The sequence below is a fragment of the Chiloscyllium punctatum genome, chromosome 10 (genome assembly GCF_047496795.1).
Source record: "Chiloscyllium punctatum isolate Juve2018m chromosome 10, sChiPun1.3, whole genome shotgun sequence".
NCBI classification, from domain to species: Eukaryota; Metazoa; Chordata; class Chondrichthyes; order Orectolobiformes; family Hemiscylliidae; genus Chiloscyllium; species Chiloscyllium punctatum.
In genome coordinates, this window is record NC_092748.1 from 4938540 (window position 1) to 4955767 (window position 17228).

The 17228-nt window shown below is 44.0% G+C and overlaps 1 protein-coding gene across 1 annotated transcript in view; it reads right to left on the reverse strand.

Moving 5' to 3' along the window:
- The window catches only part of LOC140481835 (aryl hydrocarbon receptor-like), a 151031-nt gene that overhangs the window by 64220 nt on the left and 69583 nt on the right, over positions 1-17228 (reverse strand). The window contains exon 3 of the mRNA XM_072578367.1: positions 3529-3644. Coding sequence (XP_072434468.1) covers positions 3529-3644 — 116 coding nt within the window. The remainder of the gene's footprint in view (positions 1-3528; positions 3645-17228) is intronic.

A 17228-nucleotide genomic window follows, 5' to 3' on the forward strand; every position in this document is an offset into this window, starting at 1 on the left:
ATTGGCTTCAGCCAGCTGTCCACTTTACCTGAGATGGGGAGGTTGTCATTTCAAGGCTTAACAGTGTAGAAGCAGGAGGAAGATTCCTCCAGTTGGGACAGGGGGTGGAGGTGGAATCAAGAACCAAGGGGATGCAGACTGAGAAGAAGAGGTCAGTCATTTCAGACTGAGCAGAGGAGGAATTTCCTCATTTGGTGGGTGGGAATCTCTGGAATTCCCTGCAGCAGGGGGCTGTGGAGGCTCACTTACTGAATATACATAAGCCTCATATTAATAAATTACTACATGAGGAAATCAAAGGATAATGTAGGGGAAAGAGGTATTGAGGTAGATGGGCCATGACCTCATTAAATACTGGAGTGTGCTCAAAGTCTGATTGGCCTACTCCTGGTTCTTTAGCTCTTTACCCAGAGTAGTGAGAAATTGGAACCCATGTCCACAGGGAATTATTTTAGGTGAATTGCACATTTTTACTCCAGAGATGCCAAATAAACACAAGCGCATGAGGAGAACAGAAGGGTATGTTGAAAGGGTGACATGAAATAGGAGCGGGAGAAGATTCCTTTGGAGAAAGAATGAACTGTTTCTGTGCTATAAAGCAAGCAACAGAAAATACAAAGACTAAAGTTCACCGAAAATGCAAGTCTACTGACATGGGGTAGAGTCTTAAATAGGGTTTCATATTCATCGATAAAGATGATCAGAGCAGATGCTGCATTGGGTTATCACAGTGACTTCCCAACTCCTCCACTTGCTGCCTGGTGATTCATTAGCTGCAGGAGGAGGGGCAGACAGTCTTTCAGTTCCACACTGCCTGGAATACCTTAAAATAATCCCCAGCCACACAGATGTCCTGGACTTGATTAAATCTAACAGTATTTACGCAATTGAGGAATCACAGTTCTGCAGATGTGTTGGTCCCACAGGCATCTAATGTGGTCAGTTTGAAGAGAGTGGGAGAATTCCCCAACTTCACACCATCAACTTTGGATTTCCTGCAACTTAGAATTGATTGACAGTTCAGCTTTCAGTAATAGGTAGTATGAAAAGGAAAATTCACTGGTGGAGTTGATGCCAGAATCAAAAGAGGTTTTCATGCTCTTGGCTAAGAAAATTCAAACTAATTTTCAAAAGCACTCTTCAGGGTCTGGATATCCCAGTCAGGCAGGAAGGAGTGACATGCACGACCTTTATTCTGAAAGCTGCCCCAGCAATGCACACATTCCAAGAAAAAATAAAATTATACAACAGGCCACAGACATTATTTGGGCATTTGAGCAACCACTCAAAGCTATAAGAGACTACAGAGAGACTGTGGGCAGGGCAAGGACACATACACTCCCTCACCCTCCACTACCTATAACTGCCTGGTTAAAAACATGCAGCTGTGTTCATTTGCTATTTGGGATGATGCCTTTTTGTATGTAGAAGTGTATCATTTATTCTGAAAAAAAGCTTTGCTGCTAACCTATGCTTCTTATCGTTTGCCAACATTAAGTACAGTAGTGTCTAAGAAATGAATGATTCCCTGTATGTTGTGCCTTTAAATTTAATGCAGAGAATGAACATGTACGCTCCAAAAGCCAAAGTATTTCACCCAAGTATCAAAAGGTAGCACTTGAGAGAATCTCTAATCAAATCATCCCCCATCTCCAAATTCACCTTGAGAGAAGGCTTCACATTCCATCCATGGGCACTGACAGACACTTGAGCATATGTGCAATTCACAATTAAATACATCTGTCTGCACAATACATTAGAATACCTCCAAATGATCTATAACCACAGTGACAAACAAACATAAGGATGATTAATTAATCATTTACAAGGAGCTAATGTCCTTCCTCCAGCCTCTTGAGGGGGCAAGCATCCCAGAAGATGACAGTTTCAGGTATACCTGCTGCAATTTGCTGGGCAAGGGTTTTAACATTTGAGATTGACAGGGCCGTGTTTGCAAGACAATGGTCTTGGGCCACAATGTAGTGGATTCTACTTCACTCTCTCAACTGAAAGAAGGAGAATCGTTGTGGTATCTTTTGTTCGTGAAAATCCTTTTAGTTTTTAGCTGTTTTTCAATTAGAAATCCTTTTAGTAATTTTTTAGCTTGCATGCGTCAATGAGTTTTTCATGTGTGGCATAGATGTCTTTCTTCCTTCTCCAAGGGCCCCCTATTGGCTGCTATTTTTCCTGTTTTTCAGTAGACTTATTCTTCAATATCCTCCTTGAGATTGGCATTGAGGACTTCACCTTCATTGGGAAGAAGCAGGAATTGTAATGTTAAAGGTGTTGTCAGCTCCTGTCTCAATTTGACAGAAATAATTGAGCTAAGAGTTTAGCGTATGCAACCACCCACAGCAAAGAAACTCAGAAACTGATTTCCTTAATAGTTGCGTACCATGCTGTGTTTGAGCACCTTTTCCTGTTGCTTTTGGTTTACTGACAAAATGAGGCTTGAATACATTGCCCTGTCCCTCCAAAACATTGAATCCACCCTCCTCCCCACCCCCAATACCTCAACTTGTGAGTCCTTCATATCTTGGCTTGAATGAAGCTTTACAAGGAAGGGAGGTTGAAAGTAAGGCAGCCTGGAGACTCAATCACATTGCCAGTGCTTAAAGGCTGGTGTAGCTGCCTGTTCTCTTGACAGCTGGTCTCCATTGCAACTTTAAATGACTGCCTTACTTCATGGAATCCCTACAGTGTGTAATCAGGCCATTTGGCCAAAGGAGTCCATACTGACCCTCCACAGAGTATCCCATCTGGACCTGGTCCTATCCCTGTAACCCTGCGTTCCCCAGGGGTGATCCACCAAGCCTGCCCAACCCTGGACACAATGGGGCAATAAAGCACAGACAATCCATCTAGCCTGCACATCTTGGGACTGTGGGAGGAAACCAGAGCACCTGGAGGAAACCTGCACAGACACGGGGAGAATATACAAGCTCTACACAGACAGAAACTAGCTGCCCTTGTGAAGGTGATGGCGAGCTGCTTTCTTGAACTGCTGCGGTCCACTTGGGTGTAGCTAGACCCACAACGCCGTTAGGGAGGGAGATTCAGGATTTTGATACTGATCTTAAGCTGCTTCTGTCAAGCAAAGACAGTTCAAAGGTTGAGTGGCGGTGTAAGTGTGGTGGAGCTTTGTCTCAAACGCTGAGGGTCACTCAGGCCCTCTGATGATCCTGTTGGCAGGTCCTCTTAACTCGCTAAATTTACAACTCCCAGAGTTAATCATGCCTTAGGTTAACCCAATGCCGGACTCCACTTGGACTGCTGCCAACTTCTCCCGTTATATCTAGTTATCCTGCATTGGAAACTCAGGGGTTTTTTTGTTTTGCATTCTGCAAATAACCAGAGCATAAAGAACTTGCCGAAAAATTCTTTTAGTTTCATGCTATGGTGACCTTTACATTCAAGAGTTGTTTTATTAAGGTTTATTCTCCTTAATACATGGGGAACAAAATGACGGAGTGGTGTATATCTCAGCATTAACTGGGCCATACCAGCTATCTAGCCTAAAGCACTGACCTGCAATAAAAGCTCTCCCTCTGGCAGGACACCGTCCGCCAATCCCAACACTTTCCTGTTGCCATGGTTACCGCTTCCGTCGGCGATCTTGTTACAGCTGTGGTTCTTCAAGGCAACTGCAATGAAGCACAGTAATGGGTTTAACACAACCATAATATTTACAGAAGCACTGCTGTGCACGTCAAAACCTTTCAGTCCATTGGCATTCACACACCCTGCAGTTGGCTATGAGTGACAGCAATGCCTACACCTTCTCCCAGGGATTACACCAAAATCCATAAACATGTTCATGACAACATCAGCTCAAAGGCGGCCACATGGGTATGCTGTAACGAGGGATATGGAGTACGCAGGAGACATACTATACAAAATTGGCGGTAGGCAATGCACTTCTCTGTCTGAGTTAAAAATAATCAAAATTAAGTGGGAAGATTTATAATTGGCAACAACACCCTCTGCCATTATACGACCGATCATTCACTTTACCTTATTCACAGTATGAGTTTTCCTGCAGATAGTGGATGCACTGGTTATGATTTTCCAAAATTCCCTAGATTCTGGAACTGTCTTAGTCAATGGAAAGTAGGAAAATGAATCCCTACGCCTTAACAAAAGCAGCAAGAGAGGTAACAGGGAACTACAGGCCAGTTAGCCTGTCACAATCATTGAGAAAGTGCTGGAATCTATCAGTAAAAAAGATTTAGCAATACACTTAAAAAAACACTATGAAAAGAGATAGTCATGTTACTTCATGGAAGGGAAATGATGTTTGATGAATACATGGAGGTTTTTTGAGGATGTAAACAGTGGGGTTGATGAAGGGGAATCAGTAGTTGTCATATACTTGGATTTCTAAAAGGTAAAAACTCAGGTGCCACACAAAAGATGAACAGGGAAGGTAAGGGCTCATGTAATAGGGGTATTGGATTAACCTGGTTCGAGGATTAGTGAATTGACAGGAAACAAAGCATAGACATTAATAAGACATGTTCAAATTGGCACACAATGACACGTGAAATTCTGGAAGGACCAATGCTGGGACTTCAACAATTTACAATCTACACTGATGATTTAGATGAAGAGATAGAGAGTAATGTATCTAAGTCTGCTAAGCTACAAAGCTAAGTCAAAGTTAAGATGTGAGTAGGGCACAGAGATGCAAATACAGACAAATAGGTTTAGTGAGCAGGCAGAAGAAATGGAAGATATAGCATAATGCAGGGGGAATTTGAAGCTATTGACTTTTATCATCAGAATAGAAAAATAGAATATCTATATCATGCTTGAACTTTTAACTTATAAATGTTGATGTTCAGAGAGACTTGAGTGCACAAGGTGTGTAGATATGCCAAGCAATTCAGAAGGCCAGAGTCGATAAAGCGTAGCACTGGAAAAAGCACAGCAGGTCAGGCAGCATCTGAGGGGCAAGACAGCCAGGATCCTGATGAAGAGTCAGGCCCAAAACCTTGACTCTCTTACTCCTCAGATGTTGTCTTTTCCAGCGCCACACTTCATCGACTCTGACTTCTCCAGCATCTGCAGTCCTCACTATCGCCTAATTCAGAAATCCATAAAACCAAATGATAAAGGAGCAGGATTAGGCCATTCGGCCTATCGAGTCTGTCTGCCATTCGATCATGGCTGATATATTCCTCAACCCCATTTTCCTGCCTTCTCCCTGTAACCAGTGATCCCTTACCAATCAAGGACCTATCTATCTCTGTCTTAAATACACTGAATGATTTGACCTCCACAGTTCACCACCATTTGGTTGAAGAAATTCTCCTCATCTCAGTTTTGAAGGATTGTCCCTTCAATCTGAAGCTGTACCCTTGCATCCTAGTCTCTTCTACTAGAGGAAACATCTTCTCAATGTCCAATCTATCCAAGCCTCGCAGTATTCTGCTTTTTTAGTTATCCTTTGCTGTTTTTTTAAAGGCTTCCAAATCCTCTGGCTTCTAAATAATCATCACCATATTATATGCTTTCTCTTCTGCTTTTATGCTGTCCCTGACTTCCCTTGTCAGCCATGGTTGTCTTATCCTCCCTTAGTTTGCTTCTTCTTCCTTAGAATGAATTTCTGCTGTGCCTCCTGAACTACCCCCCGAGAAACTCCTGCTCCTGCTGTTCTAGCATCTTCCCTGCTCAGCTCCCCCTCCAATCAATTCTGGCCAGCTCCTCCCTCAAGTCTTTGTGGTTACTTCTACTCAGTTGTAATACCATTACATCGGATTTCAATTTCAATTTGGTTAGGCCACATTTGGAGTACTGTGTGCAGTTCTGGTCGCCTCACTTTAGGAAAGATGTGGAAGCTTTGGAGAGGGTGCAGAGAAGATTTACCAGGATGTTGCCTGGAATGGAGAGTAGGTCGTACGAGGATAGGTTGAGAGTTCTCGGCCTTTTCTCGTTGGAACGGCGAAGGATGAGGGGTGACTTGATAGAGGTTTATAAGATGATCAGAGGAATAGATAGAGTAGACAGTCAGAAACTTTTTCCCCGGGTACAACAGAGTGTTACAAGGGGACATAAATTTAAGGTGAAGGGTGGAAGGTATAGGGGAGATGTCAGGGGTGGGTTCTTCACCCAGAGAGTGGTGGGGGCATGGAATGCGCTGCCCGTGGGAGTGGTAGAGTCAGATTCATTGGCGACCTTTAAGCGGCATTTGGATAGGTACATGGATGGGTGCTTAATCTAGGATAGAAGTTCGGCACAACATCGTGGGCCGAAGGGCCTGTTCTGTGCTGTATTGTTCTATGTTCTATGTTCTATGTTCTCCCTCTCAAACTGCAGGATGAATTTTATCATATAATGGCCACTGCCCCCAGAGATTCCTTCACCTTAAGCTCCCTAATCAAGTCTGGCTCGTTACAGATCACCAAATCCAGAATTCCCTGTTCCCTAGTAGGATCTACCATAAACTACTCCAATAAACCACTTTGTAGATACACCACAAATTCCATTTCTTGAGAACCACTACCAACATGATTGCCCAGGTTCCCCATAATTATGTGATAGTGCCTTTCTTACCTGCCTTTACTACCTCCTGATTTATTTTCTCCCCCCTACCTGACTACTATTAGGAGGCCTGTACACAATTCCTACCAGAGCCAGTTTTCCCTTTGCAGTTCCTCAACTCTACACACATAGGTTCTACACTTCCTGACTCCACAACACTTCTTGTTATTGACTTAATATTGTTTCTTCCTAACAACAAGCCCCTTCTGGCCACCTGCCTGTCCTTTCTATAGGACATGTGTCTTTGGTTATTTAGTTCCCAGCCCAGATCCCCTTGCAGCCATGTCTCCATGATTCCAATAACATCGTACCTACCAATTTCAATCTGCTCAGTGTTTTGTATACTGTATGCACTTAAGTACAACACCTTCAGTCCTGCATTAACTGCACCACCCTTTCTCATAGTTGTCACCTCATTTGCTGCGCCCAAAATTAGATTCCTGACCTTTTCCATACTCTTTGTCCTGTTACTTATTCTGGAAACATTAATAACCTCTTCTGAGCTCTCACCAAATTCAATATTTTCTATAATTTTCCTGAAGTCAGGCCCACTATTTAGTCTAAAGTCCTATCCACAGCCCTAGTTATGGTCCCAGCATGATTCAGGTAGAGACCTTCCCAACAGAAAAGCTCCCTCCTTCCCCAGTACTGGTGCTAATGTCCCATGAATTCAAACCTGTTTCTTTCCCATCAACCTTTGAGCTAAATGTTTCCCTCTTTAATCTGGTTAACCCTGTGCCAATTTGCTGGGGCTCAGTTTTTAATCCAGAGATTATCATCTTTTTGGTTCGGCTTTTTAATTTAGCCCCTAGCTGCTCATATTGCTTCAGCAGAATCTCCTTCTTCTTTCTACCTACATCATTGATATCCACATGGGCCACGTCAACTAGATCTTCCCCCTCCGATTCCAGGTTCCTCTGCAGCCCAGATGAAATATCCTGAACCTGGGCACCATGCAGATAACATGGGCTTTGGGACTCTCGATCTTGGCCACAGACAACTGTGTTTATTCCCCTTACAATACTATCCCTGATCATAATTACATTTCACTCTTCTCCCACTCTTGAATGTGTACATTAATAACCTCGGCTGAGTACATGCAATGGTCAGTTTATTCACCCTCCCCACAGCCGCCACTCTATTCCACACATAGAGCAAGAATCGCATATGTGTTAGACAGGCTCAAAGGCTGAGGTTCCTTCAGCACTGCCTCCTGGTTTCCTCTATTTGTAGTCATATCCTCCCGTCCCTGACCACCGACTGAATTTGAGGTAATTAATCGAAGGGATGAGGCAGCCTCCTGAAACACACCGTCCAGACAACCCTCTCCCTCCCTGATGTGGGGCAGCGTCCAATTTCAGACTCCAGCTCATCGACTCTGAGCTGAAGTTCCTCGAGCAATCAACACTTGCTACAGATGTGATCACTATGAACCACAGTGGGGTTCACCAGCTCCCACATCATGCAGGAACAACACATCACCTAGCCACATCTCTATTTTAATTACTTCGTTCTTAATTTGATTTTGAACAATTTCGTACTGGAAATTTTAGTTTGTAGCTTGTAAATATTTCCCTTATTTACCTTAAATTGGAAAATAGCCTATAAAAGTCAAATTAGTTGCGATCATCAACCAATGAACCTACGGTCTTTCGTGCTGGGCCCCCTATCCTGGGCTTCAGTTTATCATGATATAAAAACCTTACAAACCATGAGCCCAAAATAAAGTAAGGAAAATGCACCTCCTCTCCTCTGCACTGAATTCCCACACTGTCTCCAAATTTCCTGAACTATACACTCACTCAGGCTGTGGTCAAGACAAATGACATACAGAGAGTCATAGAGATGTACAGCACTGAAAGAGACCCTTCGGTCCAACCCATTCACGCCGACCAGATATCCCAACCTAATCCAGTCCCATTTCCCAGCACTTGGCCCATATCACTCTAAACTCTTCCTATTCACATACCATGTTGGCCTTCATTGCAGGATACTTGAAATAAGGAAGGTTCACTCGAGTGGTCCCTGGGAGGAGAGGGTTTGTCACATGATGATCGAGTTGAGTAACTCAGCTGTACAGTTCCCGGAGTTCAGAAGAATAGGAGGTGATCTCATTGAAACACAGAGGATTCCAAAGGAACTTAACAGGGTAGATACTGACATGTTACTTCGTTGTATTGACTGGGGAATGTAGATCATGCAGACACAGCCTCCTGAGAAAGGATCCAGTATTTCAGACTGAAGTGAGGAGAAACTTGTTCATTTAAATGAGTGTGAATGCTTGGAATTCTTCACCCCAGATGTGCCATTGTTGATGTGCCATATCTAACGCTGACACAGACAGATTTTTTGATCTCAAACAGTAAGGGGAGTTGGAGCCCGAGGATCGTCAAGATCATGGTGAATGATGCACCAGGCTGGACTGGCAAGGGGTTCTGCTCCTGCTCCTATTTCTTACATTATGTATTCTGGTATGACAAAATAACCAGTCTATTCTACAAAAAAGTTTACTAATTCATTATGAATGGTTCTCAGAGGGAATGTGGGGATTTAGATCGGAGTAATGCTGGAAAAGCACTGTAGGTCAGGCAGCATCTGAGGAGCAGGAAAATCGACGTCTCGGGCAGAAGCCCTCTCAGAGGGATTGTGCCTGATTGGAGGTCAATTGATTGGTGAACAAGCTCTAGATAGTGACTGGTACAATGGTGTGATTCCAGAGAGTGACAATGATGCTAACATGATCTGCTGGGCATGTATTACTGAACACAATTATCTGCTGCTCATCCACTACACAAGCAGCAGTATAACAATATGTGGAGAGATGTGTCTGAGTTGGACTTAGTGAAGATACTGATTTATGCTCCTTACGGCAAGATTTGTAGATTTTGCAGACAAACTGACTTCCAAATCCAATAAATTTAAAATGTAAGCAACTTGTTTCTTATATGATTTGGAGATGCCGGTGTTGGACTGTGGTGTGCAAAGTTAAAAATCACACAACACCAGGTTATAGTCCAATAGGTTTAATTGGAAGCACTAGCTTTTGGAGCACTATCACAACCTGATGAAGGAGCAGTGCTCTGAAAGCTAGTGCTTCCAAATAAACCTGCTGCACTATTACCTGGTGTGTGTGATTTTTAACTTTGTTTCTTATATATAGATTATGCTCCGATTTTGCAGTCATTTTCCAAGGAGTTTGGGAATTTGGGATTTAAGGGACAGCTGTCAAGTATTTTCACCCGAAAGATAGAACATGGTAGACCCTGGAAACTGTAACTAAGTAAATCTGAAATCAATCAGTAGGTTGAGTAGCAACTGACAAGAGTGAAACAGATTTAATGGTGCAGGACATTGACCATTGACCTGAAATAATAAGATTATGTTGCTTCTCTTCAGTAATATTTCTCTTGTCATGACCACAGTTCAGAAGTCTGAAGTTCTATCACCATTTTTAACTTGTAATTAAAAATTTAAAACAGGGCTAATACAGGCAAAAACAGTTGCAGATATAAATTAATTGGCTCTCTAGAGAGAGAGAAAGAGAGAGATAGAGAGGTCCATGGAATGTCACACTTAAAGACAGGAAGAAAACTTGCAATAATAATCCTTCAAAACAGGAGGAGAAAGAGGTCAATCAAAGTGCACTCTCTTGTGTTCCAAAGGTGATCTGACCATTGGAAGCTCTGAGCCCTTGCTCACGACACTTTGCAAGTGGACAATAATGTACTCCAGCGCAGAGAAGGGATGATCGGGAAGTGTGGGATGAGCGTGAGGCTTGGTGAGAAGGTTGGGATTTTGGGAGGAGCCTTGAAAGGGGTTTCAGGGATTTACAGAAGAAATTCCATCAGCTGAATGACCTCTATTGTAAAGGCTGCCCAACCTCAGTAATCCAGTTTGTATCCGATTAACAAATTCCAAGAAAGCAATCTTCCTTCCGTCAGTTGTTCATTGCTATTTCCCAACTGAGCAAGCCTGTACTGTTTGAACCCGGATGGTAATGAAGTATTTGTTGAATATTTGACCAATCCAATTTGAATTCAAAGGATACAATGCTGAAAAGTCCAACCCTTATACAGGCTGTCTACCAATTGCTCTGAATTCAGATTGTGTTCATCCAATAAGGTTGCCTGTTGAGTAATAAAATCTCTGCCAAACCATTCATATCTGTCATTCCCATTCTCTATAAACACCATCTAAAACTTTACACAGATAACAGGGGCTCTGGAAATGTTGTGGAGGCTGTAACACAGCGAAATGTTTACTGACAAAAGACATTCAAAATGCAGATCACAAAAGTACTTAAGCTCAGAGGGCTGGAACAGACAGATATTTAATGGTGAAATCACCTGTATTCTGTTGTATAAAGTACTGAAAGGCATAGGGATCACAGGAGGAAACAGAACTCCTGAAACATATGAAAGAAAGTGAAACATCTCTGAACGAATGGGAAGATGCAAAAGAGTTGATGATCGATCCTAACCCTAACCATCCAGCCCCTTCCTGTTCCCTAATCCCACATTTGACCAATCCGACTTCACCTGCACATCACTGGCTGCAATCTGTTCTGCTGTATATTATCCTGATTTTTTGTGTACACTCTGCAATGTTGCCAAACCCTACAGACATGTCTGCAAAAAAGGCATTTTCTCTTGTATGCCAGTACCACTAGGGAAGGGTGAAAGTGAACCCGACTGTCATTAATTATTTAAGCTGTGACCCTCCCTCCCCCCCTCCCCCCCCCCCCCCCCCTCCTCCCTGCACACTGTGCTATGCCTTCATGTCTTAATAGCTTCAGGTTTGCTTGGTTTCTCTGTCATCTCTTTCCAGTTGGTCCCCTCCGACTCTCCAGTTGGTAATGAGTTGCCAAGTTCCAGCACACCATGTAAGGCCCTTTTCTTCAAAGGGACAGTCTAGGCATTATCCCTCTCAGTCCACTTCCTGCTTGCTGGCAAGACAGACCACAACAAGATTCTGCCCTGGGCTTCCTTCCCAAGGAGCTGACATCCTTTCGTTTTGAGAAGACTGTAACTCTACAGCAACAGAATGTCAGAGGTGGTGTCTTCTTGTTACACCCTTCCTTCTCAGAGAACTTTCCACTGACCAGAGTTAGTGTGAACCAACAATTAAACCACATGAAATCATTGAAGGCTATCCAATTTGTTGCCTTTCTCTTAAAGGGTGTATTGGCAGAGTGAGTATGTTACTGAACCAGAAATCCAGCGGCCTGGTAATCCAAGATGGAGGACGGGAAAAATTTCTAGCTGTAACAGGCTGCTCCTTTTTTGAGGCATTTTAGGTGTTGGAGGTGATTTCCTCGAATTTCAGGAGCAGCAATTACTGTCTTATATGCTGTTGCATTGTTTTGGAACTTTGGAGAAAGAAAAAGTCAAAATAATAGCACCTCTCCATTTGCCAAAAGGTGCAAGGGAGGAGCGAAGGACTGCTGAGAAAGTGAGTATAACAGTTTAATAAACTTACCTCAGGCACTGGGGCCTCCATTTGCCAAGAGGTGCGAGGTAGAAGCAGAGGACTGCTGGGGAGGTGAGTATAAAACATTTTTTTGAACAGAACCGTGAGGAGAGAGGGCAGAGAGAAACGAGGGCTGCCAGAAAGTTTTTAAGTGGGTGAGATCTAAACCCAAGACCCGACACCGTAGGGCCCTCCTCCCCCCCACCTCCTCTGACCTTACTAAAAGTCTGTAAACTCGGTAAGTTTTCAGGTTTCTCATTTTTGTTTCTTCTCTTCTCTTGTTTAGCTCTGTGAGGGCTTTCAGAGTAGCAGAATATGGAGGTTGGGGCAGTTGCATGTTCCTCCTGTAGAATGTGGCAGGTGAGAGACACTTCACATGTTCCTGCCGACTACATCTGCGGGAAGTGCACCCAACTCCAGCTCCTCGAAAACCAAGTTAGGGAACTGGAGCTGGAGCTGGATGAACTGCAGATCATCAGGAAGGCTGAGAGGGAAATTGAGAGGATGTACAGGGAGGTGGTCACTCCCCAGACACAGGATAAGGACAGCTGGGTTACTGTCAGGGAAAGGAAAGGGAACTGACGATCAGAGCAGGGATTCCCTATGGCCGTTCCCCTCAGCAATAAGTATAACACTTTGGATACAGCTGGTGGGGATGGCCGACCAGGGGAAAGCCATAGTTGTCAGGTCTCTGGCATTGAGCCTGGCACTGTGGCTCAGAAGGGGAGGGGGGAAAATAGAAAAGCTCTAGTGGTAGGGGACTCAATAGATGGATTGACAGGAGATTTTGTGGTCAGGAACGGGGCTCCCGGAAGGTATGTTGCCTCCCTGGTGCCAGGGTCTGGGATGTTGCCGATCAGGTTTACAAGTTTCTGAAGGGGGAGGGTGAGCAGCCAAAAATCGTGGTACATATTGGCCCCAATGATATAGCCAGGAAAGGGATTGAGGATCTGAACAGTGACTACAGTGAGTTAGGTTGGAAGGTGAAGAACAGGACGGGTAGAGTAGTGATCACAGGTTTGCTACCGATGCCACGAGATAGTGAGATGAGAAACAGTCAGCGAATGCAGCTTAACACGAGGCTGCGAGGCTGGTGCAGGAGGCAGGGCTTCAGATACCTAGACCATTGGGATGCCTTCTGGGGAAGGTGGGACTTGTACATGAAGGACGGGTTGCACCTGAACTAGAGGGGCACAAATGTCCTGGGTGGGAGATTTGCTCGTGTGATTCAGGAAGGTTTAAACTAGTTTGGCAGGAGGTTGGGAATCAGAGCCACATATTGAGAGGGGCAGTTGCAGATGGGGCAGTGACAGGATGTAGTGAATCTATCAGGAAGGTTTCTTAGGCGATGAAACAAAGGGATCAGTTAAAGTGTGTCTGCTTTAACACAAGGAGTGTCAGAAATAAGAGTGACAAACTTAGAGCATGGATCAGTACTTGGGAATATGATGTTGTGGCCATAACAGAGACATAGGTTTCACAGGGGCAGGAATAGTTGCTGGATGTTCCAGGGTTTAGAATGTTTAAAAAGAATAGCGAGGAGGTAAAAAGAGGAAGGGGGTGTAGCATTGCTAATCAGAGAGGGCTTCACAGCTACAGAAATGAAGATTGTAGAGGAAGGTTTGTCTCCTGAGACAGTATGTGTGGAAATTAGGAACAGCAAGGGAGCAGCCACCTCACTGGGGGTTTTCTACAGACCCCCTAATAGCAGTAGAGAGATTGAAGAATATATAGGTAGTTGTTGCGAATGATGCACAAGTTTGTTCCTCTGAGGCAGGTAAGAAGGAGGAAGGAGGAAGATTAAGGATGATGAGAACAGAGGAGCTTCTCGTCGAAAGGAAGAAGGCAGCTTACGTAAGGTGGAGGAAGCAAGGATCTAGAACAGATTTAGAGGATTACAGGCTTGCAAGAAAGAAGCTTAGAAATGGACTGAGGAGAGCCAGGAGGGGGCACGAGAAAGGTTTGGCAAGAAGGATTCGGGAGAACCCAAAGGCATTTTACTCAAACATGAGGAATAAGAGAATGATCAAGGAGAAGGGAGGGCTGATCATGGATAGCGCAGGGAACTTGTGCGTGGAGTCTGTGCAGATAGGGGAAGCCCGAAGTGAGTTTTTTGCTTCAGTTTTCACTATGGAAAGGGACCTTGTTGTGAATGAGAACTTTGAGGAATTGCAATACAGGCTTGACCAGATCATGATTGATGAAGTTGATGTGCTGGAAATTTTGGAAAACATTAAGATTGATAAGTCCATAGGACCAGACCAGATTTATCCTAAACTGCTCCGGGAAGTGAGAAAGGAGGTTGCTAAGCCGCTGGCGAGGATATGTGCCTCCTCACTCTCCACAGGAGTCGTATCGAGGATTAGAAGGATGCAAATGTTGTTCCTCTTTTCAAGAAGGGTGACAGGGAAATCCCTGGCAATTACAGACCAGTCAGTCTTACGTCTGTGGTCAGCAAAATGTTGGAAAGAATTCTGAGGGATAGGATATATGACTATTTGGCAAAGCATAGCATGATTAAAGGCTTTGTGAGGGGCAGGTCATGCCTCACAAATCTCTGAGTTCTTTGAGAAGGTGACAAAACAAGTCAATGAAGGTCAAGCAGTGAATGTGGTATATATGGACTTCAGCAAGGCATTTGATAAGGTTCCCCATGGTAGGCTCATTCATAAAGTCAGGAAGTATGGGATACAGGGAGATTTGGCGATCTGGATTCAGAATTGGCTGGCTGACAGAAGGCAGAGAGTGGTTGTAGATGGAAAGTATTCTGCCTGGATGTCAGTGTTGAGTGGGGTCCCGCAGGGCTCTGTTCTTGGGCCTCTGCTCTTTGTAGTTTTTATAAATGACTTGGATGAGGAGGTTGGGAGGTGGGTTAGTAAATTTGCAGATGCCACAAAAGTTGGAGGTGTCATTGATAGTATCGAGGGCTATTGCAGGCTGCAGCGTGACATAGACAAGATGCAGAGCTGGGCTGAGAAATGGCAAATGGTGTTCAACCTGGATAAATGCGAAGTGATGCATTTTGGAAGGTCGAACTCGAATGCTGAATATAGGATTAAAGACAGGATTCTTGGCAGTGTGGAGGAACAGAGAACAGAAGCCAGTCAAACAGTCAGGGCAGGCAGGGTCAAGGTAGGACGAATAAATTAAACTGCATTTATTTCAATGCAAGGGGCCTAACAGGGAAGGCAGATGAACTGAGGGCATGGTTAGGAACATGGGACTGGGATATCATAGCAATTACAGAAATTTGGGTCAGGGATGGGCAGAACTGGCTGCTTACTGTTCCAGGACACAGATGCTACAGGAAGGACAGAAAGGGAGGCAAGAGAAGAGGGGGAGTGGTGTTTTTGATAAGGGATAGCATTACAGCTGTACTGAGGGAGGAGATTCCCGGAAATACTTTCAGGGAGGTTACTTGGGTGGAACTGAGAAATAAGAAAGGGATGATCACCTTATTGGGATTATATTATAGACCCCCTAATATTCAGAGGAAAATTGAGAAACAAATTTGTAAGCAGGTCCCAGTTACCTGGACGAATAATAGGGTGGTTATGTTGGGGGATTTTAACTTTCCAAACATATACTGGGACTGCTATAGCGTCAAGGGTTTAGATGGAGAGGAATTTGTTAAGTGTGTACAAGAACATTTTCTGATTCAGTATGTGGATGTACCTACTAGAGAAGGTGCAAAACGTGACCTACTCTTGGGAAATAAGGCAGGGCAGGTGACTGAGGTGTCAGTGGGAGAGCACTTTGGGGCCAGCGACCATGATTCTATTAGTTTTAAAATAGTGATGGAAAAGGATCGACCAGATCTAAAAGTTGAAATTCTAAATTGGAGAAAGGTCAATTTTGACTGTATTAGGCAAGAACTTTCGAAAGCTGATTGGGCGCAGATGTTTGCCGGCAAAGGGATGGCTGGAAAATGGGAAGCCTTCAGAAATGAGATAACGAGAATCCAGAGAAAGTATATTCCTGTCAGGGTGAAAGGGAAGGCTGATAGGTATAGGGAATGCTAGATGACTAAAGAAATTGAGGGTTTGGTTAAGAAAAAGAAGAAAGTCTATGTCAGGTATAAACAGGATAGATCGAGTGAATCCTTAGAAGAGTATAAAGGCAGTAGGAGTATACTTAAGAGGGAAATCAGGAGGGCAAAAAGGGGACATGAGATAGCTTTGGCAAATAGGGTTAATGAGAATCCAAAGGGTTTTTACAAATACATTAAGGACAAAAGGGTAACTAGGGAGAGAAAAGGGCCCCTCAAAGATCAGCAAGGTGGCCTTTGTGTGGAGCCACAGAAAATGGGGGAGATAATGAACAAGTATTTTGCATCAGTATTTACTGTGGAAAATGACATGGAAGATATAGAATGTAGGGAAATAGATGGTGAAATCTTGAAAAATGTCCATATTATAGAGGAGGAAGTGCTGGATGTCTTGAAACGCATACAAATGGAGAAATCACCAGCACCTGATCAGGTATACCCTACAGCTCTGTGGGAAGCTAGGGAAGTGATTGCTGGGCCTCTTGTTGAGATATTTGTATCATCGATAGTCACAGGTGAGGTGCCAGTAGACTGGAGGTTGGCTAACATGATGCCACTGTTTAAGGAGGGCGGTAAGGACAAACCAGGGAACTATAGACCAGTGAGCCTGAAGTCGGTGGTGGGCAAGTTGTTGGAGGGAATCCTGAGGTACAGGATGTACATGTATTTAGAAAGGCAAGGACTGATTCAGGATAGCCAACATGGCTTCATGCGTGGGCAATCATGTCTCACAAACTTGATTGAGTTTTTTGAAGAAGTAACAAAGAGGACTGATGAGGGCAGAGCAGTAGATGTGATCTATATGGACTTCAGTAAGGCGTAGGACAAGGTTCCCCATGGGAGACTGGTGAGCAAGGTTAGATCTCATGGAATACAGGGAGAACTAGCCATTTGGATACAGAACTGGCTCAAAGATAGAAGACAGAGGGTGGTGGTGGAGGGTTGTTTTTCAGACTGGAGGCCTGTGACCAGTGGAGTGCCACAAGGATCGGTGCTGGGTTCACTACTGTCTTTCATTTACGTAAATTATTTGGATGTGAGCAAAAGACGTATAGTTAGTAAGTTTGCAGATGACACCAAAATTGGAGGTGTAGTGGACAGCGAAGAAGGTTACCTCAGATTACAACAAGGTCTTGATCAGAGGGGCCAACTGGCTGAGAAGTGGCAG